This window comes from Cuculus canorus, chromosome 2, assembly GCF_017976375.1.
Source record: "Cuculus canorus isolate bCucCan1 chromosome 2, bCucCan1.pri, whole genome shotgun sequence".
NCBI classification, from domain to species: domain Eukaryota; kingdom Metazoa; phylum Chordata; class Aves; order Cuculiformes; family Cuculidae; genus Cuculus; species Cuculus canorus.
Window position 1 is genome coordinate 150,143,572 of NC_071402.1, and position 25,871 is coordinate 150,169,442.

Sequence of the window (25,871 nt, forward strand, 5' to 3'; positions counted from 1 at the left end):
CAAAACTGTTCCAAGCCAGAGCTGATTCACTTCTAGTGAAGCCCTGCTCCACTGCTATGGGAAAAAACCCTTACGGATAAGGGTGATGTGTTTAACTTAACCTGCCGTTTGCCCAGATGTTGGGTAGAGGCAGGTATGAAGAATGATGAAGGGTCCGGAGCACAAGTTTTATGAGGAGAGATTGAGGGAATTGGGGCTGTTGAGTCTGGAGAAGAGGAGGCTGAAGGGAGACCTTATTGCTCTCTATAACTGCCTGAGAGGAGGTTGTGCTTAGGTGGGTGTTGGTCTCTTCCAAAGTGACAAGTGGTAGAATGACAGTAAATGGCATCAAGTTGCACCAGGGGAAGTTTAGATTGGCTATTAGGAAACATTTCTTTACTGAAACATTGGAACACACTGCCTAAGAAAGTGGTGGAATCTCCATCTCCTGGAGAAAGTGTGTAGAGACGGCACTTTGTGACATGGTTTAGTACACATGGTGATATTGGGTTGACAATTGGACTTGATGATCTTAGAGGTCTTTTCCAACCTTAGTAATTCTATGCCTGTAAAAATAAAAATGTTAATAATATTCCCACAGTAACAACTACTGCGGTTATTTTCTGCAACAAGGAGCAAGTGGCAGCTTTCCAAACAGAGGTGACACAATCTTTACGTAAACAATGCTTGCCTGCAGGAAAGGTGTGTGCGATTTTCACAGCAAGTATTTACAACCTATTAAAGTGTGGTACAGTTTAAAACTGGGTGAAAATTACTCTAGGCACTTTTAACTTTGCTGCCTATTTTGGCGGTTTAAGAGTTAAAGAAATAAAGAAGTAGTTAGTATGTAACTGTTACCACTAATATTCATTATTAATGTTTGTAGAAAAGTGACTACTGAGGGAGGAAGCAAAGGAAAATGCTTTTTTTTGCATGAGAAACATTCTTGCTGCAGTTCAACAGGAGTTTGTTGCATTGATTTAAAAGAGGTAAAATTTAACTTGGCCTTAAATAATCAGTTGACAAATACATACAAAGTCATGATACAGTTGCCTCCTGTTCATGCTTCCAGAATAGATTAAAAGTGTTGTAAAAGTTGCCTCGCTGTCCAGACTATGAAATGTTTTCTTTTATCGTATAGCAGAAAAGCAAAGGCAATTAAAGCAGACAATTAGGATGAAAAAACTCCCAAAGCCCTTGATATTTTATTTTTAAAAAGCAAACAACAATTAACTGTAAGTATGACCTTTAAGGACTAAATTACATCCACTAAACATAAGCATCTATGGATACCGATCTATTTATAAACATTCTTCTGAATTATTTATTTGTCTTTGGTAGAGCAATAATGATTTGTAAGCATTTTGTATCTTCTTCCCTGAACAAATAAAAATGCATTTGGAAGCCATATTGGACTAAATCAAAGATTTCTTTAGACAAAGTGGTGATGGTGTTACAAACACATGGAATCAGGCATCTGCTTAGTGAAGGATACTCTAGAGAAATGCTGTCCTATATGTGGAGCCTGCAGGACAAGTACTACCTTCAAGTACTGTAACTGAACTTTGTGTTTAACAATATAGTAAATACATAACTAAACAGGGATAGCAAAACCTTGACAGAAGAAAAGGGTTTTTTTCAAGTTCTGGTCCTGCCATCTACTCATTACAATATGCATATGTATTTGTTAGGAAAAAAAACAGCCTGGGCTGTCAATAGCTTTTCCTTACCCGTATCAGAGTATAGCAGTCAAGCAGCTTTATGGCAAGAGAAAAATTACAGATGTGGGAAGGCACCACTAGAGGGTTTGGAAAGCACCTTGATGCCTGTGTTTAAGGTTTGAAAACTGAAGTTTAACTGTTTCATGACAACACAAGCTGGAATAACAGAACTAAAATTTGTGCATTTTCAAGTGTTTCCAACATATGTTAAAATAAACTACAGTTTCTCACCAGTGTAGTGGAAAAAATGAATACATCGATAGTTTTCTGGTTTTATAAAAATGGATGTTAGAATCATGTGAATACAGGCAATAAAATGGCCCATCTGTGTTATATTACTAGACAGCATAAAAAGCTGTCTAGTAATTTTCTAGGGCAGCAGAAAAGCTGCCCTAGCTTTTCTTGGGAAGAAAAGTGTTGTAAAACTAGGGTTTGGTACCGTGGGAATTTTAATGCAACCTTAGCTTTTATATGCGTTTCTCTTGTCTGGCTTGGTACACATTTCTTCTTCTTTGCCTGCAGTGTTATCTGAAAAACAGGAATAAAATAACTCACCTTTTTACACTCTGTAGTAATGAGCTAGTTTTTGTCTTTTGATGTTCCTCTAATCCTGTGAAGCAATATTGCTTTTTTTCTCCACCTCTGTGTGGAATGACACACCACAGTGTTGCACCAAAAAATTATTTGAAATATCAGCCCTCATAGGGACAACATTGCAACCCTACACCATGAGTAAAAATTATAATTCTGTTATTTAAAGGAATGACTATATTTCATATGAAAGAAGAGACTTTTTAGAATCCAAGCTTGATAGCTATATTTTTTTCACTTTTTTTTAAAACAGTTTCTGCTGAGGCCTTATGAAGATAAGAAGAAAACTCCAATATTACTGTCAATGTAGGTGCATAAATGACCTCTTGTGAAGTGTTGAAAATGCTTATGATATCCAGTCCTCCAGGTTCATAAATGGAAATGGCAAAAAAAGTGGATCTCTGAAGTAAACTTTGTGCCTTTAGTTCTGAACTACACTTTGTAATAATCCCATTGGGGGGAAAAAAAAGGAGATGATGATTAATGTGAAGACTTACGGAGAAACACAGTTGAGCAGAATGTATTCTGACTTCAGGAAAAATAAATATTTGAGGATTTTATCACTAGAGTACAATTTATGCATTCAGTGATACCAGGGATTAGACATGTTTGCTTTTGTTTCAAACAACAGAAGCTCAAAGCTGTGCATTGAACAGGTATGGAAGAATCTTCTGGCTCTTCTTTATGCTATGTATTAGACAATTTGAAGCAGGCAGAAAGTATTAGTGCTATATACTAGATTATCTGAAGCAGGTTGAGACATCTGCATAAAAGCAAACACAGAAGTAGTGGGGTTTCCATCATAAGAATTTACTAGGATGAAACTTTATGTAAACTATGTTTTCATTAATAATTCCATGTTTTTGGGGAGAAAAAACCTCCTGAATAAACATTCTCAGATTTCTACTCAACTAGTTAAAAACCTGCAAAGAGAAGCATCAGACTGAAACAACAATATCAAATACTGTTCTTCAGGAAGTTTAACTGTTACTGAAAATGGTCAAGAAGCAAGAATCAATATTGCTCCAAAACGTTTTCTAGTGTGAAATCCAAAGAAGTCAGGGAAACTTGGATTTCTTTTCACTGCATAAACAGAATTTTGCCAGTTTTTCTCATCCTCAGGAGCTCAGATGTATAAGATCTTTTGGAAAGTTATTCTGAAGAAGATTGTTGGTACCTACTGGAAAAAAGCATCATGGCAAACTGATGTGACAAGGTAAAGATAAACACAGGACAACGCTACTTTGACTCCAATGGAAACTGTTGAGTTTGAAAAAGCTAAAAAGGAATCCAATAAAAAGAAAGAGCAAACACACGTGGCTAAGAATGGGTATAAAGGAATACTGCAAGCAAAAAGTATTCATTAGCATTCTAAGAAGGCAACAGACCCACAAAGCAGGATATAAAAAGAATATTATCTAAATGAAATAAATATAATGATTTCTCTAGCTGATACAGTTCACTGTAGGATACTTAAAGAAAAGCCAGCATAATCTCTGTGCCATGAGTATCTTTGAGAGTTCCTGATGCATCCAAGACTGCTATCATAAGTATAAAAATAAGATCAGGAAACACGTAAATCAACAATTCCAAGATTCTGGAGCAGGATTATTAAACAATTTATCAGCACCAAAGCAATTAGAATAAACAAATAACTTGTGTTTATCAGGAACATTTTATCAAAAACTTTATACTAGAGTAATTGACCCTAATTTATCCCTTATCAGCAGTTTATGTCTTGATTTTAACAAGGCTCTTTTGTCTCTACTATAATAATGGCATGCTAATTTCGTACCACCTGGTTTCTTCATCAAAATACTGTGTGGGCCAAGTCAGTTATCTACAGAAGTTCTAAGTTGTCAGCGGTGACTTCTTTATCAGAATTTTCTATTAGTGTTACAGATAAATGCTATCAAATTAATGCTACAAGATCTTGCTTCTGTTTTCCTGTTTGATCAGCACAGTGTTCTGATCACCTTTAGTTCTGATTAATCAGACTTCCATATCAACTGATGAATTATTCTGCCCAAGATCAATGCTAGGCTGTCATCCTAAATGCTACAACAAGATTCATTTTTTTCCCAATGGGTTTCTCCAGTGTTTTAATACTAACTGTACAGGGTACTACTCTACAAAACCTATATCCATCTCATTTGCAGAATACACACTGAGACATAAAGGAGAGCAGAATAAGATTCAGCCTATGGTAAAGTGTTAGTTGGCAAACGTCATCTTAATTCAATACTTTTTTTTCTCATTTTCATTTGGGTTTGCAGTACAGTTGTATTCTGCTTCAGATACTGTAGAACCAAATAGGGAAGTAAAATGGAGCAGTAGAGTCCAAGACTGAGAACTAAGGGCTTGAAAAAGATAGGAAATATTAACAGTCTTGGTTATAATGGAGGGAGCCAACGTAGAATATGGCCATTTGTACTAGGTGGTACTGAAACTCATCAGCAGGGAGTTCACAGGAAGTCTGTCAGCAAATTAAGTAATGAGAAGAGGAATACAATAAATGCAAAAAATCACCCACATATACTGTAGTTTGATATTATTGCTGTCCAAAGGAGTCACAGAGCCATACTTGATACCCCAAGTTCACAGTAACCAGCTTTTATAGGGTCTTGCACTGTCCTTCAGTCCCCTGACTGTCACAGCCTGTAGGTGTTTTGATTCTCCATAAGACCCAAAGTAAGTTGCTATTTCAAGGCTTGGATTGCCATAGAGTTGTAAATCGTGGATTTTGTTACTGTTTTGTCTCACTTAGTCCCTACAAATTTTCGTCCTGACCAACCTAGTTATTCAGGTGGACAACACAGACCATCAGTGAAAAAGAGAGAGTAAAAGAGAGTGACATGGGTGTATGGCCAGAAATCATTTTTCTTAAGAATGGTCCATGGTGTCTGATTGCAGGTGTGGAGGGAATTTGGAAAGATGGTACAACAGAACAGCACATTTGTTTGTCAAGATCCTTTTCCCAATTCTGCTTTGCAGCACTGGGGAAACAGCTTTTCTTTTTGTGCTTTTGCCTTTCTGACTTCCCAGTTCTCTGGATAATTCAGATGAACTTGCCTTTGCTTATGAAAGAAATGAAGCTTAGGCAGCTTTTCTGTCTGTCTGTTTCCACAACTTTTCCACCTCCCCTTCTCTGCCTGCAATACTACCCTCATAAATTCCTACAGATTTTGTGGAAATAGGCAGCTGAGGAGAGGAGAAAGGACCCTCATTCTCGCTAAGTGAAAGGCTGACTATTTAAAGCCAAAAGAAAAAAAAAAAACCCAAACCGGTAAATGCTGATTAATGACCAAGTGTGCACCAGCAAACCGATAGCACACAGCTAAGGAGAAACAGCAGCTGCCTCTTCCAGAATGGGTGGTTGCATAAAAAATATTGACAAGATAAAGGAATGGTAGGAGCAATGATGTGAGAACTAGGTGTTACTGTGATGAAGGGATACAATTCTGTATAAAATCAGCTTTTTCAGTTCCACAGATAGAGCTAGTGAAATCCCAAGATTGTGGGTGCCACCTGCATATCAGAGAGATGATCAAGGAGCAGTTTTATCCAAGGATCACAGAATCATAGAATGGTTTGGGTTGGAAGAGACCATGAAGGTCAACTGGTCCAGCCCCCCCTGCAGTGAGCAGGGACATCTTCAACTTGATCAGGTCGCTCAGAGCCCCATACAGCCTGACCTTGAATGTTTCCAGGGACTGAGCATCTACCACCTCTCTGGACAAGCCATGCCAATGTTTCACCACCCTCAGCCTAAAAAATTTTGTCCTAATATCTAGTCTGGATCTCTCTTCTTTTAATTTAAAACCATAAGGTCCTGCTAAAAAGATATCCCCCCATCTTTCTTGTAAGCCCCCTTTAAGTACTGAAAGGCCACAATACAGTCTCCTCGGAGTCTTCTCCAAACTGAACCCCAACTCTCTCAGCCTTTTTGCATAGGGCAGGTGTTCCCGGCCTTTGATCATTTTTGTGGCCCTCCTCTGGACCAGCTCCAAGGATGTGTGAGCAAGGCTTCAGGAACACCTATTGTAACTCAGGAGTGGAGTGAGAGGCCTCTGGGTGATCAGTGGGGCCTTAATAACTTCCTTCAGCAGGCAAACTCTCGTGGCTCATGGGCAGCACCCACCCAGAGGAGAGCGAGGGGGCTGCCGTGGTGCCCTGGTGAGGAGGTGTTTGCCTTGGCTTGCAGGTTCTGCTTCTCCCAGCCGGCAGGAGCTCATTCCCTTCTCACAGTCCCGGCGCTGCTCTCCCACTGCTCCTGGCTCCCCTCATCCCTGCAGGGCCGGTGGCCGCAGGGAGAGCTCGGATCCTGTGGGGCAAAGCACAGCTTCCTAGGGCAGCCCTGGAGGGAAATCATAGAATTGTTATGTTGGAAAAGACCTTTGAGATCGAGTCCAACCATACCTGTCCGCTACTAAATCAGATCCTTAAGCATTTCATCTACCTGTCTTTTAAACACCTCCAGGGATGGTGACTCAACCACCTCCCTGGACAGCCTCTGCCAGTGCCTGATAACCCCTTCGGTGAAGAAATTTTTGCTAATGTCTAACCTGAACCTCCTGGCGCAACTTGAGACCATTCCCTCTTACCCTGTTGTCATCACCTGGGAGAAGAGAACAGCACCATCCTCTCTACAAACTCCTTTCAGGTAGTTGCAGACAGCAATAAGGTCTCCCCTCAGCCTCCTCCAGGCTAAACAGCCCCAGTTCCCTCAGCCACTCTGTATAAGACTTGTTCTCTGTCTCTTAAACAGCTTCATTGCCTTCTCTGGACACGCTCCAGGATTTCAATGTCCTTCTTGTAGTGAGGGGCCCAAACAGAACACAGGATTCAAGGTGTGGCGAGTGCCAAGTCCAGGGGCAAAACCGCTCCCTGCTACCGCTGGCCACGCTGTTGCTGATTGAGGCCAAGATGATTCTCTGCAGCTACCTGGGTGCACAGTGAACCTTGCACCTCGAGTACTGTGTTCAGTTCTGGGCCCCTCACTCCATGAAGGATGTTGAGGCTCTGGAGTGTGTCCAGAGAAGAGCAACGAAGCTAGTGAGGAGGCTGGAGAACAAGTCTTATGAGGAGCAGCTGAGGGAACTGGGGTTGTTTAGCCTGGAGAAGAGGAGGCTGAGGGGAGAGCTTTTTGCTCTCTACAACTGTCTGAAAGGAGGTTGTGGAGAGGAGGGAGCTGGGCTCTTCTCCCAAGTGACAGGTGATAGGACAAGATGGAGTGGCCTCAAGCTGCACCAGGGGAGCTTCAGGCTGGACATCAGAAAAGAAAAATTCACAGAAAGGCTCATTGGGCACTGGCAGAGGCTGCCCAGGGAGGTGGTAGAGTCAACATCCCTGGAGGTATTTAAAAGACGGGTAGACAAGGTGCTCAGGGACATGGTTTAGTGGCAGATAGGAATGGTTGGACTCGATGATCCAGGAGGTCTTTTCCAGGCTGGTGATTCTATGATTCCATGAAGGAGGAGCGAGAGTAACGGCGAGAGTGGCGCGGGGCGGGGAGCGCGGGGCGCCCACGGTCGTGGGCGAGGCCGGGCGCCCCCTGGCGGACGCACCCCCCTCCCCCCCCCCCCCGCGGCGATGGTTTGGGCCGGGCCGCCCCGAACCCGGAAGCGGGCGGCGGGCGGTGCCGGGCGCGGGCTGCGAGGAGCCGCCCTGCCCCCTGCCCGCCCGCGGCCGGCGCCCCAGGAGGAAGAGGAGCGGGAGGAGGAGGAGGAGGAAGCGCCGCTGCGGCAGCATGAACGCGGCTAAGCAGCCCCCCGGCGCGGGGGCCGCTGCCGAGGAGAAGGCGCCGGTTGGGGACTCGGCACCGGAGCCGTCGCCGCCGCTGCTGAGCGTGGACGTGACGGGTTTGGTGTCGCAGTTCGCCAGGAGCTTCGTGCTGATCTTCCCCGTGTACGTGCTGGGCTACCTGGGGCTGAGCTTCAGCTGGGTCCTCATCGCGCTCTGCGGGCTCTTCTGGATCCGCAGGCACCGCGGCGGCAAGACCTCGCGGCTGGGCCGGGCGCTCGCCTTCCTGGAGGACGAGGAGGAGGCGGTGCGGCTCAGCGTCTCCTCTGCCGATCTGCCCGCCTGGGTGAGTGGCTGCCGGGGTCCCAGACGCCACCTCAGTGCCTGGGGGGTTCCAGGAGATGCATGGGTGCAGTGAGGGCTCTGCAGCGCACGGATGTCGCGGCTCGGGCAGGAGGCGTAAAAAGTTGTGGTTAGAGGCAGGCAGAATGGGTATTGTAAGGGGTTTGTGGATTTCGGTGAAGTATTGCTTACGAGGGAGTGAGGGGAAGATGTGATGGTGTCTCTCTGCCTGGTTTCGGGGTCGTGAGATGAGGACCGAGGCAGAGGGGCTTTGGTGGCCGAGCTTGGACATAGCTGCGGTCATAGAATCATAGAATCACTAGGTTGGAAAAGACCTCTTGGATCATCGAGTCCAACCATTCCTATCTGCCACTAAATCATGCTCCTGAGCACCTCGTTTACCCATCTTTTAAACACCTCCAGCGACTGGGACTTAATCACCTCCCTGGGCAGCCTCCGCCAGTGCCCGATGACCCTTTCTGTGAAAATTTTTTTCCTGATATCCAGTCTGAACCTCCCCTGGTGCAGCTTGAAGCCATTCCCCCTTGTCCTGTCACTTGGGAGAAGAGGCCAGCACCCACCTCTCTACAAGTTGTAGAGCTAGTTGTAGACGCCAATAAGGTCTCCCCTCAGCCTCCTCTCCTCCAGGCTAAACAACCCCAGTTCCCTCAGCTGCTCCTCGTAAGACTTTTTCTCCAGCCCCTTCACCAGCTTTGTTGCTCTTCTCTGGACACAGGGTCGGTGTGGAAAGATTTTCTTCAACAGCGAGGTCTTCTTTAGGAAGTCTAAGGCTTTCCAACAAGTGCTTGGAAACTGCCATTATTATTATTATTATTATTATTATTATTATTATTATTATCATCTTTTAAGCTGAATCACATCTTCAAAGTTGAATACTTTTTCTCTGTGATTTTTTTCCTTGGAGGATTAACAGTTTTTTAAATACAGATGACACCAGTCACCCAGCAGTGTCAGTGCTTATCCAGGCCTCCTCGCATCCTGCTGTGCCCCATGAACTGCTGTGCAGAGCCTGCTGCTCTCTTCGTCCCTGTGCCTGGCTTCTTGAGTGTTTGGTCTATATCTTCCCTTGTGATTTCTTTGCTGCCTACTCTCTGCTCCTCAGTACCAGCCATCCACATCCCTGCTAGGCACTCTTTGCAGTGACTGTGCATGGAGCAGTGTTGGCAGTGATAAGTATCCAAGTAGCTGTTTTTGTGGGATTAAATTGCTGTACCTGATGTGACCTGTCCCAGTTCTGCTAAGGAAGTTGCAGGAGTTCCAGACATTTGGAGAGAATTGTGTGTAGGTGTGAGATGGGAGTCTTTTTTTCACTCGTACTTCTTCATATCTTTTACTCAGGTTGTAGTAGAAGATCATGGTAAAAATGGGGACGGTGTTTAAAAGAGATGAGGTGGTTTTAGTGCTTGCAGCCGAAATACGAGTCTTAGATAATGGGATTAATAGTTCTTATGTTGGCTCTGTGGTGGTGTTTTTTTTTTCCTGTAGTCATGCAGCCACGTAATGGAAGTGTTCTGAGTTGATGTATTTAAAATTAATTAATTAAGTTTACATTTGTTGTGGAGGGTTGTGTATAGCAACTATCTGCTGTTAACTAAGCAGTAGATATTCATGCTTAGTGTTGTATGTAAATGTTTCAAATCACAATTTTTTACTTTCCATAAAATGGTAATTAATTTCTGTGTGGAGTTATCCAAATACTTAAGATTTAGAAAGGGGCCTCTTGACTGAATTCAGAGGCAAAAAGTCATAGAGAGGAATGAGTGCTGCCTGCAAACACCTGCGTGTCCTATAGAGTTATGAGAAAGCAACTGATAATTATGCAGTGTTTTCTAGGAAGTGTGGCTTTCTGATATGCCTGTTGGCAGATGTATTGTAAATCACAATGTGTTTTTTTTGTGTGTTTGTCTGTTTGTTCTTTCCTCTCATTAATAATAATGTTAAATTTTGAAGGTCTCACATTTGTTTATTCTGCTAACATATATGGTATATTCTGGAAGTATCATGCTTCCAAATAAATGTAGCTACCGGATGAAGTACAATCTGGAAAACACAGGTCTTCTGAGAACTGAAGGCACACTTAAATCAAAAGTGATCCTCAATGTCTGCTGTCATAGTCATTAAGCTTTATATGAGCCTATGCCTCTGTAATGTATCTTGGAAAACTGTTGTTCTGCTCTCATCTGTTTAATGTGTGTTATCTTGGAGATTCATGGATTTCAGTTGCATTTCGAGGGCTACTGGATAGTATATGGAGCCTGACATCTCTTGTAATAGGTATCAATTTATCCATCTCAGTGTGAACTCAAACTGGGGTATTTTCCCTTGGTTTCTGGTCAGGAAAGTAGACTCAAAATTGCTTGAGTAGGACAGTGCTGTGTTTTAAACATAGGAAATTTTTTACTCTTCCTGGATGGAAAATAAGGTGTAATAAACCATTTTTCAACTAACATCACGTAACATCCCAAATATTAACGTGACACATGGTATTTTTCTGAGCCTTGATTAGAAAAGAACTTTAGCTGAGCAGTGGTGTATGTAAGGTGGGATTTCCTTCCCCCTCACTTACTTTGGGATTGATACTGCTCTAGTGACTCATGTTTAAATATTCAGCAATACTACATTGAGTTATTTATTTTTAAGACAGTGATTAGTGCAGGAGTAATGAAGTAAGATTTTTTTCTGCTGGCAGTATGCTCAGTTACAGTATTAAAGTTACTCTGTTGTGCTATCAGACTAGAGTTCATAATGTTAATTATTAGTTTTCTAAATTAAATTTGCTTCTTCCGTAAGCAGATGGTTATACAATAGGAATTTTCTGTACTGTCCATGTAAAATGCGTTAATTCAGCATGAGTACAAGTTATGTTACTTAAAATGTGAACACTGAATTATTTGAAAGAAATATGTTATAAAAAATATTTCATTTACTGTCTTAAAAGAATGAGATTTATACTTGTAGACTCGTCAGCTTGTAGTTATAACTCTTCTGCATGTTAGAAAGATGGTTATATGTGGTGAGAGGGATCAGAAGTGGGTGTTTTCCCAAGTCATTTAAAACTAGGCAGCAGAGAGTACAATGAGGAAGGACTGGAGATCAAAAAGGTCTTTAAATAAAGTCGGTATTTCTTCTTTCTTAGCAACGTTTTTATAGACTAGATGTATTTTATACTGGAATGAATGTAATTAAGATGCGAACATATGCAAGGAAAAGCGGCAATTTAGGTGTCACTGCTTAGAGGATAGATGGTAGAAAACCAGGACTCGGTTTTTAAAGGCTAGGTATCACATAGCCTTTTATTTTTTAAAACAGTAATGGAATTTCATGTTCTAAGTGGTACAACAAATTTACTTTGTTCTTTCTCAGAACAACTGGAAAAGTTAATCCAATTTTGCCACTGTGGGGGGCTTTGCTTGCCTAATGTAACGTTTGTAACATGCCAACATTCTGTGTTCCACATCTTTTTTGATAAGTGAAAGTTTTACTCCTGTTTTCTGCAACATAGAGAAACTAAGTTGACTTTTTGCCCTCTCCCCCAGATTAATTGTAAATTTGGCCTCGTGCCAGCAGCTGTCTCTGTGTGCAGTCTATCAGCACTCAACAGTAGACCAAAATAGGAATAAATCTTAGCAGTTTTAAATAATTGATTCTGAAAACAAATTTAGACAGTTTGTCTCCCTAAGCATGTGTCATACAGAAACTGAAATACTGTATGTCATTGTAATAAAAGTAATGCCCAATTAAAATATTAAGTCTGCTGTAGCATTTCGGATCCTACAGACTTGCTTGAGTTTCTGCTCTAGTTTGGAGTGGCTTCTAGTGGTTTGGTTTTGTTCTTTTGTTTTCTTATCTACTTAAGGTAAAAGGAAAAATCTGCCTAAATCTACATACGTTTCTTGTCACCGTTTTAGCTAAACTGATTTACGGTCCTATTGTAAGGAAATATCCTGCAGATTTTCTTTTTCTTGGAAAGCTGTATGAGATTCTTGCAGACTGGGAGTGTCATGAGTTACCATTGAGCCGCTGTATGACCACTGTACCTACAGGGGAGACTTAAGGTCAGCATGTACCCTTTTTAATAGATGCTGATGCGTAGTTACAATGATCAATGAAACAGTTCTCAAACTGTTCTTAATTGAGTGTTTTTGCAATGGTGGTGTTCAATAAAACATGACTTCAATGGCAGTTGCATATTTCTTGGTTGAGTGTTTTATTGAATGTTGAACAATCTGTTATTTGAGGAAAGGGGAACCACTGAGTAAAAGAAGACTTCAGAACATTAGACTTAAGGGAAAATTGAGACTTATAACGATGAAATTAATTTTAGTCGCATGTGTTAAAATAAAACATACATACCTTTTTTCCTCCCAAGCCCTTCCATGAGCTTCTTGTCAAATATACCAATTATGTGATTAGAGCGATGAAGACTTTGGTATTTACTGATACTAGGAAGACAGAAGACTGTGGAAGAAAAGTGGTTAGGTAGCTCTGCAGCATCATATCCTGTACTGAGTGACACCTGCAGAAAAGGCTGAGGTGGTTATGCTCTTATGTGTATTTGATAGGAAGATTTCTTAATGCTGAAGAATCAAACTTGCTGATTGGATCATTGACAGCTCAGGACAGGAATCTCCAAAGAATCCGTCTTGATGAGTGTTAGGTATGTGCTCACTAAACCTGATTAAAAAAAGTGGACTTCTGTGATACAATGTGTGTTTTTAATTGTCATAGAACAAAAAGATTTTCTTCTTCAGTTTTTCTATCCCCTTGGTTAATGTTGTTATTACTGTAGCTGTAGGAATTGTAGGTGGATTTTTATACAACATTCTCAAATATGAAAAGGAAGACTACGAGGCATTGTATCACATTCTTCTGATCCTTTCTCCAAGTGTTAGTTGAGCATGTTAGATTGAATTTAGTGAGAAGGAATTTATAAGAAAAACTACTTCCATGTCTGTCTGCTTAGTGCTAAGCTGGATCTAATCAGTTTATATGGTCAGTACTGCAGATGGCCATGTACTCTAGGCTGCCAGCCTGCATCTGGAAAGCAGGAGGAGGTGTAAGAACAGAATAATAACTTGTGAGTAATTAACAACTGAAGTCCATATCCTCCTCCTGCCTGATTATTTTCTTTCAAAAGTTGTTTAATTTGGTTCACTGTTGTAGTGTAGAAGGTAACTCAGGTGATGTTCTTAGAGTACCCCATGGTTCAGAGACACATCCATGATGGTTTTAGGAATGGAGAACCAGAGGAATGAAAAGGCATTTATGTTGGCTGATTCATTATATTTTCCTGTTTCTCAAATAAAGCTTTCAAATTTATTGTGTTGAACCTACGCTGAGATGATGTCTGTCACATAACACATTCTCTCACATAGTAATGTGGTAAGCATCACTCTGTGATTCATATGTAAGATCCTTTTCCAGAATATTTGTGGTAGAAAGCTGCGTAGTGAACTGATGTTTATGAACATGACATTTTTCTTCAGCGGTTTGGTATCAACCTGAAAACATTAATATGCTTCTTGAGCTGGTTTTAGGTACCACAGGTCTTCTAAATGTGTACATATAATACCTTATTTTTTCATATGACAAATTGATATTATGTAACAGTGATTACTGACTTATGGGACTACTTCTAATGTGCTGTTTAAAGGTTCATTTTTTTTTTTAATTTGCGTTTTAGTCTGCTAGTGTTATTTCGATGCCTGAATAGTTTTGCATATAAGGATTGGCCCAGCTTTAGCCATGTTTGAAAACGTGGATATCATAAGGGTCTTGTCAGTAAAGACTGAGGTTTTATGGAAGAAAAAAATGTCTAATGTAGCAGTCAGTCTTTTCTCCCTTTTCTACAAGATTCTTCTCTTTTTAAATTCTGCTGTACGAGATTGCTAGCACACCAGTGTGGTTGGACATGCATTCTAAGATTTTATCTTTTTGCCTCTCAAAAAAATAGTCTCCTGGGAAATGGGAAGATGAATCAGGTTATTGTCAAAATATTTTCATTGTATTTTTTTTGTAATGAAAGTGTTTTCTAGAAATGTTAAGTGTTTGAAACAGCTTTTTAGTGTTCTGTTCTCGCTTTTTAAAAATGAAAGTAGAGGCAGTATTCTGTTTCCGGTAAGATAAAAAACTTTTACTTAAACTGCAATATAAATCAAATTTTTTATCTCTCATTTATCAAATTATCGCTAATTATAGCACTGAAAAGGTTCTCTAGTTGCTGAAATTGCCTTGAGCATAACTTCTGAGCTTTGCAAGAATTTCATGCTGACCGTATGTCTGTACTGAATCTGAGGTGTGGGTTTGTAGAAGCTGTTTTTAAAATTTATTTTAAAATCTGAAGTTTTAAAGGAATGTTGATTTTTTTTTAAATATCATCTGTAGTATCTGAAAGCAGTTTATCAGAGCCCTATAGTAGTATATCAGATTTTGAAGGCAGCGGTTAACAATTATAAATGAATCTATGCCGTTGGTTTGGTATGTTTCAAGATGTGAATACAAGGTAATCAATAACAATATGATCCTTCTGGAGGGTTTACAGAAATAAGATATTTTGTATGAGATGCTGGCAATTCAGATACAGAGTTTTTTGACCTGTGAAGTCTAGTTTTTCTTTTTGTTGGATAATATAAATTAAATCTGCTACTGCCCTTTTCTAAGGAAGTTTAGAACAGACACTCCTCAAGCAGCTTTGGAGCTTTTCTGTGGCCTATCAGGGGACAGGTTCTAAGTTTTATGTACTAAACTTGACAGGTCAGCAGAACTTCAAATGTAGTGTATGTAAAGCTGCTTTTTTTGTGTTCGGGGGAAATACTACACAGCTCCAGAACAGAAAAATTAAATCCATATCTTAGACTGGTGTCTGTGAACACTTAATGAAAATAAAGGATATACAGAGATTCAAGTATTCAAAATAGCATCATGTGAATAAGAACAGTGGAGAAACATTATTTTGATAAGAAGAGTGGAGAGTGATTTTATTTTAAACAACTGTTTGAAATGAGTAAATTATGAAACTGAACTGTTTAGGGATGTCTATATCATTTGTATAACTTGTGGATAATACGGCACTTTGATATTTCTAGGTAAAATTTGTTTTGGTTGAATGAAGAGGTATTTCTGTGAAGTTTAGAAAGAAAATGTTGGATGGGGAATAAGAGGGAAGAATCAAATCAAGAATTTGCTAAAAGTGACCATGTGTGAAATGGTGGAAGGCAGTTGCCAGCTTGACAGGGTTTGTACTTGTCCAGCATGGCATGAACTGACCCAGGATTCTCCTGAATTTCCCATGAACTGACCCAGGAACCCTTCTTCAGTTGCATCTGCAATGTGCTTAGTGCTTTTTTACTTTTGCAGCAAAAGAAATGGAACTGGACAGCACTTGCATTTCTTAGACAGTTATATCTTTTTTGAGGAAGCCTTGGCCTCTCACTGGATGAGACTAGTTCTGTTTGGCAGGTAGGGAAAGATGATAGTGTAAACAGATGTGTGTATATGTTTTGAAAATAAAGAGCCAACTTATATTTGGTTTTTTTTTCTGGCACTTGCCACCTTTTCTGTGTTTTCATTTCACGGATGTTGTTCCTTTTATTATGTTTTTAATGCAAGTTTAATGACTTTTCTTACCTGGCCATTAAAGAATAAGTTACAAAATGGATCATTGTCAGGCCTGGAAACTGAGATTGTACAAACTTGCCACATCAGCCAGGGGAGTAACTGACAGCAATAGTAGGTTTCTTCTCCATTGACTAGAATTAGTCCAGATTAAATTTGGTTTAGAAGGAAGTTTCAATACAAAAGTGAAGTTGGAGAATCTTAAATTCTTTCCTGACTTTGGGGACATGCCTTTAACAGGTACGCTGGCCTTGCAAATTTCGTTCTATTTACCTCAGCTTCTCAAGATTCTTTGTTTTGTTTCTGTGTTCCTTAACAGTCTTGTATTTCTGTCGAGTCTTCGCCTTTATGTTAGGGTTCAGGTGAGGAGCTGTGTCCCGTATCCTCTTGAATCCCATTGGTATGGTGCCTGAGAGTGGGAGAAAAAGAGGCGCTCCTCGTCTTTCTTGCAGTCATTTGATCCCTATCCCCAAACTACTTCTAGTTTTTGTTCCCAATAGCTTCTATCAAACTTTGTGTACAAGTCTTTGGACTGGTGGAATTGTTATTTGTTTGCTGTTTAAATTATGCAGCCTTGTTTTGTTTTGTTTTGTCTTTTCTCTGTGCTTCCTGTGATATTGTTAAAAGTTAGAGGAACAGTGAGAATTTTCAAGTTTCTTCCTACCAACAGATCCTTATTTGTGAGAATATATATAAAGAGCATCCTTAAATTTTATAGAGATAGGCTTCATAGGCTTTTCTCTGCATTCAGATGCACTTATTGCAGAGAGAATCGGGGAGTTTAATAGTTAAAGAGAATGATTCTGCAGTTTCAAAACAACATAAATATGTGCTCCTGACAAAAAGGGTTTTCTGCATCCCATTGCATTTTCCCATTGCATTTTCCCACTGCCTTCTTGTGCCAGCATTAGAATTTACTTGGCCACCTAACTGTAGTTCTTTTGCCAGGCTTAGTGTTCAGCTGGATCAGTTCCCAGAGCTGGTTTACTGTGCAAGCATACAAGCGCTAGTACCTACAAAAAGAAGGTTATGGAAGCCTGTGGCCAGGCGTAAAGTGAAAAGGAACAATAGCCTGCATGAAGAGGACCTTCTTAGAAAGATGGGGCAAATTACTCTGCTGAGGTATCTTTGTGGGTAAGCAAAGTTTAAACCAGAACAGTTTATAATGTCAAGTTGCACGTCCAAGTTCTTTTATAACATGTCAACAGACCTGTTAACATAATCATCAAATGTAGAAATTCTCAGTATTTTGATCCAGCTTAAAAGCTCCCCATGATTTTAGTGTGTGGTTGAACCAGATGGACTCCAGAGGTCCCTTCCAACCTGAATTATTCTGTGCTTTCTGTTTTAAGCTGTCATTTAAATAAGCATCCAGTCTCCAGTTGTGGCTTTCAAATGGCAGGAAATGTTTTCAGTATAGAATACCAGTATTTGCTTAACTATTGTGTACTAGCAAAGAAAAAGATGGCTATCTTTAGAGAGGTGTTTTGTGGGAGGTAGTGAGACTTAAGTTGTTCAGATGCCTGTCAGCTGAATAGCTAGTATTAAAATTCTGTGCAGCAAATTGCTAAAACATACAGTTTTCAAATGGAGCTCCTGTTATTTATATAACCTTTGGAAGAGGCGTGTTCACGTAGAACGAGTCATTGCACAAAGTTGTGTCTGCTACACCCTGGTGTGACTTCAGAATTCTGCTTAGGAGTTGAAAATTTGAAACAGGGCTAACGGTTTTCAGCTGAAGAAGTCAGGAATTGCGTACCATGAAGTTGTTACTAGAAATACGAAACTAGTTTTACTTGGCTGAAAATAACTGTCATATGACAGACAGGCGTTACATTGTCATTTGACTGTCCTTATCATATAGCAGCATGGGTCAAGTTTACATTAGTTCAATTTCAAGCGCTTGCACCTAAGAAATTTATATTTGTGAGATATATTGCATGCCTTTTTGCATCTGTTTTAATGAAGACATTAATTGAGAGGTTCCGGTACGGACTCTAGCACTGTTGTTTTCATAACCTTTGTTTGCATTTCTTTGTTTGGATACTGACTTTTATGAATTATCCAGATCTACTGAAATAGTTTCCTTTGGGAACATTTTGAATTATGTAACACTACATGCGAAATTAAATGTATTGACAATCCAGTGTCTTGTATTACATCAGTTTCTACCTTAAAAGGGAGATGAGAAGCAAGTGGGTTTACAATTAGAAATGCAGTGTCTTGCTGCTTCAGTTTTAAAAGTAACCACACGATATGCTGAAGCATGAAGGCAGTTATAAAACCTTTATTGTTCCAATTCAAATTAATTGTGCAGTATTGTGAGCCACACTTCTGCTCTTAAAGTTTGTGAGTGTTCGTTTTTAAAATAACTTGCTAGAAAAAATGGGGGAAGAACCTCAAATGGAACTTAACAGCTCAGGCAGTCATAGTTTGCTTTATATGTGAACATTATTACTGCTTCTTTGGAATACATGATTCTTCATGCCTTACTTAAGATCTACACAGCTTGGTATAAAAAAAGGTATCTGTGCTTTCTCAGATGCCCTTATTCACATAGCATATTCTGTAGACAACTTTATCAGCTTTGGAAAAGTTTACAACTTTATATTCAAAGACTCGGCAAGAACTCTTGTGGTGTTCTTCAGGGAGAAATATTACAAGACACGCTCTGTGCTGTGAGATTTTTGTGCATGCTTAGAGCAAACTCTTGGGACTTGTTGGTAGTGGGTCAGTTTGATCTATCAGCATGTTTCAAGTAGACAGTTAAAGTAATGAATGATACTTCAAATGAGGAAATGTCTTTTCTGAATTTGTTAATATTCCCTAGTACAGTAAGCTTGCTGGTCCAGAATTTTGAAAAATTGTAATTTATGTAGAGGCAAGTCTCCTCCCTCCCCCCCTCAGTGTATGGATTCATGTTGCTAATTATTGAACTAGCATGCCAGATTCTTTTGCATGTGTGGCTAGGAAGTTGTCTTAGTCTAGTAATCAATTTTATGATACAGGCTAAATTTATTTTTTAAAATGTTGTGTTCCTTGCCCAATGACTCTCTCCTAAAATACTTAAACTCTAAAAAGAACACTTTTCCACCCACCTACCCACCCACCCTCTGCCAGTTAAATGTCAAATAGCAGCCAGGAAATGAGAAGTGTGTGTTGGGAGGGGGGAACAAAAAAATGCAGTGTTCAGTCGTTTGATTTGTACATGTTATAAGAATGTTCAGTAGTGACTGATTAGTTTAAATTGTAGTTATTTCTTGTTCTCTATTTGTTAATGATAGTCTTTATTTTGGGTTATATTTTAGGGAAAGCATTTGGGCTTTTGAAAGCGTGGGTGTTTTTTTTCTTCTTTTTAGGGTGTGTTAGGTATGAGTACTGTGTTGATGTTAATGTGCCTAGACTGCCCATGTTCCTTTGATAAAATCAGTGTTCTTGTTTCTGTGTTGTTCATATAATGTTCAAACATCTACCTGGGAAATGGGTCATAGGAAAACTATAGGATACCAAGGGACAGTCTCTGGTGGTTCTGGCTGAAGACATACAAACTTCCATCTTCACTTCAAGTGAGTTTGGAATTTGGAATGTAGAATATTTCATAGGTATTTTGTACAACAGTTTTTGGAGTAAGAAGTGGAGACATCTGTGCTTGAAGTGCAGCTCTGCTAAAGGGATGGAGGTGATTGTAACTTTTACTTACAGGAGCTTTAAAGCATTTATCCTTGACTGTAATAACATTGATTCACATCTGTGTCCTCAGGGTGCAAGCTGAAAAACTGAAGGATATCCTTTAAGCTTCGATTTATTGAGAAGCAATAGAAATTTATCCACTTGTCAGAAAGAGGGGATTAGTTCATCAGTGTTTCTAAAATTAATGGATTTTAAGCACTGACATATCACTTTGGAATTTCCTCTGCTGTAAATTTATGATTCTTGATTCCCGTGTAACATGAGCTTCTAGCTTAGATGTAACCTGTAAAAACTTAGAAGGTAATTTGCTTTCTTGCTTGAGACTTGCAGTTCTTGGTGAGGTTGTTCTTTTTTGTCAACTCAGTCATCTTAGGGGTTTCATTTGTTCTAGTTTTTCTTCCAACAAAGTGATGAGCACCAGCTCTACATTCTGCTGCTGTGGTTGTCTGCATTGCCAGGCATGTGGAAATAACATTCCCGTTGGTCATACTCTAGCAAAGAACACACTGTATAAGTAAGGCTGTTACACTGCAATCTCCCACTGAGTAAGTGAAATGGAAAAACCCTCTGATTTGGAGCAGCTTAGATTAGTCAGTGACATGGGATTTGTGATCTCACTATTTTAAGAGAAAGTATGAGTTCCTGCTGATAAAAGAAAACTTTGAGAATGAAACATTGAAATACATATCCCAAGGACTGTTTTAATTTTTTCCAACATAGTTTACAAGTTACTTTTAATTGCAGACGTTTCCATAGGCAAATAGATCTTCAGCTATTGACTGAAAACAAAACTCTTTGATTTACTAAGTTGAAAAAATGCATCAAAGATGAATGTTAAGCTTTCTGAATATTTGATGTCCTAATGATTTTTCCAATACATTGAGCAGAGTCAGGACTGTTTCAGATGTGCCAAATCACATATGGCAAGAAGAACGGTGGGTTTGCTTTCAACATCCTTTTGATATTGAAAAGAAAGAAAGAAAATGCTTCATTTTTCTCTCGGAGGCTAGTTGTACATTGAGAAGCCTTTACCAAGTTCTTGAAAATACTTTTTTTCAGATGGAATTATATAGTTGCAGATTAACTGCTATTTATGCAGATCTCTGAAAATAACTGTGGCATTTCACTCAGGGGGGTTTGGTTTCAGTTTAACTGTCATCACTGGATTCTTCCAAACTCAAGTGATGTCTTTTGCAAGAAAGCTATTACATGTGATTAAAAGCTGCGTACAGATCTTGGATGGCTGAAAATCTCTGTTAGTTGTACTGGGCTGGGATTCAGACTCAAACCAACATCAGCAACAGTAAAAGCCAAAAAAAAATTATCTATTTACAATTAGCACACACAGTGAAATCTGTTGTAACAAAGTGAAGTGTAGATTTATCCTACTGAACTTGGGCACATCATTTCAGAGCTGTAAGTCTCTTTCTGCCATCTGTGTTTAGTTAGTGGGAAGGGATGAGCTGATTTTTTTTGGAGGTCCCTTTTGTCTGTACAATAAGAACGTAGAGTAATGAAGTCACAACTTCAGTGCTACTTTGTACGTGCCTAAATTTAGCAAGTGATAACATGGGCTACAGCTGTTAGATTTTAATTACTATATGTAGTAAATATTCTATTGTAGAACTTCTGAAAGAAATTGTTAGCACTGTGCAGCAGCATCTGCTGTAAAATCTGCTGAGAGTTTAGGATCTTACAGTGACTTGGCTGCATATTTTACTCCTTGGGTGTGCACAAACTTTACCCACACCTTCAAGATAAGTGCAGGCAAAGGAAGGTTCTGCTTAGGAGCAGTCAAGTAAAGTGGCATAGTTATTTTGGCATTGCCATGGGTGAGATATATTGAAGGTTGTTTTAAGGGAACTGATTGACTGGGTAGTTGATTATTTGCAGTTCAGGCATTTGTCTTTGACAGAAATTTCTTTCTGCTCATGGAATGGATAGTCATTTTATTTCTAGACACAAGGTGTTTGGTTTCTACTTAGAGCTAGGATTTGCTGAACTTGAATTTAGACATATGAGTCTGAATTAATTTGAGATTTTCTTTGATCAATCCAGCCACCTCCAGAGGAGAATGTTTCAAGATGGCAGATGTATTTCTCTCCAGAGGCCCTTATTTCTCTCTATTGATGATATAGTACATATAGAGTGACTAGATTATTCTTGGACATGTGAAATATAGAATTTTTAAAAAATTTTGTTGATCACCGATATTTGAGTCTTTAAAACGGAAACCTCTGGAATTTCCGTGAAGCCATGTGTAGGTAAAAAGGGTTGCTGAGATGTAAAAAGTCTTCCTGTTGTGAACTGCAACCAGGATGTAGTAGGTATGGTCTGATCATCTCTGTTCTAGCTGTACACTGTGCAAATATCCACAGCAGGGCAGTAGGTGTGGATTAAAATGCAGAAATGATGAGCTGAAGTATCAGTTATAAGCACCTCAGTCTTTAAAGAGTCTATTGTATACTTAATGTTTTATGATTCAGTTGCAGGCAGTATGTAAGTGGCTAGTTGCTGCTGTCATAATTAAAATAGTATTGATTTATGATGGCTATTTTTGCCGAACTGACAAGTGCAAGAATGTGGACTGTTTGTTATGGTTGAGTTTGGGGTAAATGGTATTCAAGAGATCCCCAAATGCCTGGGTTATCTTCTACACTGATGACAATCAGTAATATGAGAGAAGAGGTGACAGCTCTGCTGCCTTTATAAAAGGAAAAATATATCCAACTCTCCTTTTTTCACTTTTGCCACCTCTCCAGCCTGTGTTTCAAACACCCAGTGATTCCAGCAATGTAATGCTAGAATTTTTCTCCTCTGCATCCAAGAAAATACAAATTTTCATGACTTGGCTACTTGCCACCCGTCATTTGTTTGAAGGCCAGTAACAGCCTTTATACAAGGACTGGTGTGAATTGTGGGCAAACGTCACCATGCAAACACCTCCTGAGCATAAGCAGTGGTTGTGTGTATAGAAACCACTTTTTGTGGCTCAGGTGCCTACTGGACTGGTCATGCTGCCTGGAAGGAAATCAATGGTATTATTGCAAATCTTTGGTGGATAATCAAGATAGTAGTTTCTCCACTGTTTACTTTCCACCAAAGGGCTGGCTTTGTAACTGCTTATGTAAAAACTACAGTATATTCTTTCGAAATCGTAGGACCTGTGCTCTATATGCAAATAAAATAAACGAATTTACATTAAAAACAGACAAATGAAAATGGAGTTTTATTTAAGACATATATTGCCAAACATAAACCTTCTCATCAAAGGAAGACAGATTCTTTACTTTCCAATAGCGTTTTTAAAAATAGCTGAGCTTAGAAAGAGGATTTATGTTTTATAGAGTTTATGATCACTTTCTTTCCCTATTTTTTAAGATGGAGAAAATCTTTAACAAAGGCTGGAGAATGTTTTGATGCAGAACATTGTAAGAGAGCTGTTTTGAAAGACGGTACCAGTGGTGGTTTGCAGTCATAACATGATAGAAAATGTGTCTGCAGGAATCTCGGATCTTTCCTGGAACCAGGTTCTGCAGGAGCTTTGGTAGGGTGGAGCATTGCAAACTAACAACTGAGCTTTTTATTTCTGTTTGTATTTTTGTATTTACTACTGATGTGTTAAAAGATGTTTGTATTTTTGTATTTACTACTGATGTATTAAAAGATGTTATTTTCCTGAAACCTGGTACTAATGTAAAAAACCCCTAAATATTGGTTTTAAATCCCAGATTTCCTACTAAGAGCAGTATTTTTTTTTTCCACTGACTTTGTTAATTTGTAAAGGCTTGCAGGGAAGGACAAGTGATTGAACAAATGTTGCTGTGTACACTAGTCAAAGGATAAACAGGACTGTCAAATATCTAGGCATGTTTTAACTAAAATATTGCAACATGCATTGGTGTGTTGGAGAAAAGGTACTACATGGCCTTTGGTACTCATTTACTCATTCGCTTCAATTACCCTTGAGGCACTTCATCTTCCTTGCTAAGTATAGTCTATGTTAAGTTGCGAACTCATTGGTGCCTACCAGGCAGTATTCATTTGTTTGTGGGCAATCGTAAGTCTTGTAGAGCTGCCAGCAGTGTGTTTTAGTATTGAATTCACTTTCTGATTAAAATGATTGTACAGTTCTAGAGAGACACTGCAAGTACACTTTGTCCTCCTACTTCTTCTGTGTGTAGTCTAGAACAGCAACTTCTAAAAGTGTGAAATTGTGTTTATTTTTATTTTCTTACTATTTTAAATGAAAATCGAGTTCATCAGCATCAATGTTAAGACTCAGTGCTGGGCTGTCAATCTGTTTTTAATGTTGTGTTTGTCTTACACACTGTATTTACATTCCAGGACAAAATTGTATATGTTGTGTCCACCTGCTGAAGGATTCTTCCTAGGAGCATATTGAATTCATGGGAGTTTGGCAGCTGACTTTTATTCGTACCAGGATTTCAGTCACATGTGCAATTCCCAGAATAAAACCATAAGACTTTGCATTTATGTATGAAAGGCTGCTGCTTCTGACCTTCCCAGAATACTTGTCTGTTGGTAACTGTGTGGCTGATAGGAGGCATAGGTCTTGCCGATTTGCAGCTTGCTGGCTGTTGCAATGTTCAGATGCCATGCATGTCAGCCCAGCAGCATCAGCATGCCTGTTTTCGTTGGAGGATGCAGTTGCAGTAGTATCCTTTCCTGCTGCAGTTTTGATTTAAGTACATCTACTCTGCTCTTTCTGAAATAGCTTCTTGGATAAGAGGTGCTAAGCACAGTCATGGGACAGGTATTCCAGCTGAAAGAGAGGCTGTCAAAAGAGATCCACGGTTTTTATGAGTACAGCAATTGCAAGCTGTGGGAGCAGACTGAAAAACATACTTGTAAGGCGTTTTCAATATATAATGAAAATACTTTTTCTACTTCAAAACCAATTTATATTACTGGGTGGGGAGTTTTATTTGTGTTGAACATAATCTGACATTTGATGAAGATTTATTTCCTCTAAAGTACCTTTTGTTGCTATACATAGAATCAATATTGTAGGGCAGATATTTAAGGATGAGGATAATAGTTAATTTAGTTGGGAGGCAGTCTGGGTTTTGGTTCCGTCTTGTAGCTCAAGCATACGGCGTAGCATACCTAAGTATAGAAACTTGGTTTGGCAGGGAGCGCTTCAGCGTTTTTCCTTAGCAACTCAGCATACCAAAAACACAGAGCTGCCCTTCCTGGTGTGTACTGAGAAATGGTAGCAAACTCCATGGTTTTAAGGTGGAGTTTATAAACAGAAATAGGATAGTGATGCCTACAATTGCAGGGGATTGGTATTCAGTGATCAGAGTGTTTTCTAGTTATGTATTTCATTGGTCTTGTATTTTTAATATGATACTGCGTAAGGACAAGGGCTGTCCTGAAAATCTAGAATGTCAGTTTTGCCTTAAGTAAGCTTACCTGATACAAGGGAATTTATAAAATGGAAATAATATTTTCTTTCTGCCCCCAGCAAGGGGCTGAACATTTTGGGAATAGAAGAGTGACTAAGGGTTACAGGCTCCCTTTGCTGAGAGGGTGTGCAGGGGAGGATAACTCCATAGTACTACTTTGTTTTTATTATTCTTAAGATGTCACTTCTGGTTCCTGTATTCTAAAGCTGGACCTTTGATCTTTAGTACAGAAGTTCCTACGTTGTATTGCCAATGAAATGTGTGATATATTTTGAGTACCTTTTTCTAACAAATAACATTGTACTGTATTCAATGTGAAATACAGTCCACAGGGGGAGGGCAGAATTGGTTTAGGGAGAATACAGAACATGACACGAATATTAAAAATTTTAATGTGCACATGATTATTAGAAATATTGAGCTTTGTAGAAGAATCTAGTTAAATGCTTGAATGGAAGAACCATAAAGAGTTACACGTCTAGGTTGTCATCTGATGCCTGGTGCTATCAGATTAACTAGGGCTTTTCTCCCCACCATTTGTTATCACTGTGTTAACTGAGACCCTGATTAAACATTGCCACTCTTTTTGATTTCACATTATTAGAATGTTCTGGTTTCTGTTACATTCTCAGCAGAGTTTTACAGTTTCAGAGGGAATTTTTCACTGAATGTGTGCAGGTTCAACAAAACTGCCAGATAGTCTGTCTATACTCTATATTTTCGGTATTTCATATAGTAA

General features: G+C 39.4%; 1 protein-coding gene across 4 annotated transcripts in view; it reads left to right on the plus strand.

The window, feature by feature from the left end:
- The first annotated feature begins 7,892 nt into the window (after window positions 1–7,892).
- ESYT2 (extended synaptotagmin 2) overlaps window positions 7,893–25,871 on the plus strand; it is an 82,185-nt gene continuing 64,206 nt past the window's right edge. For all 4 annotated transcript variants that reach the window (XM_054058125.1, XM_054058126.1, XM_054058127.1 and 1 more), the window contains exon 1: window positions 7,893–8,379. In XM_054058125.1, coding sequence (XP_053914100.1) covers window positions 8,041–8,379 — 339 coding nt within the window. In that variant the 5' untranslated portion in view covers window positions 7,893–8,040. The remainder of the gene's footprint in view (window positions 8,380–25,871) is intronic.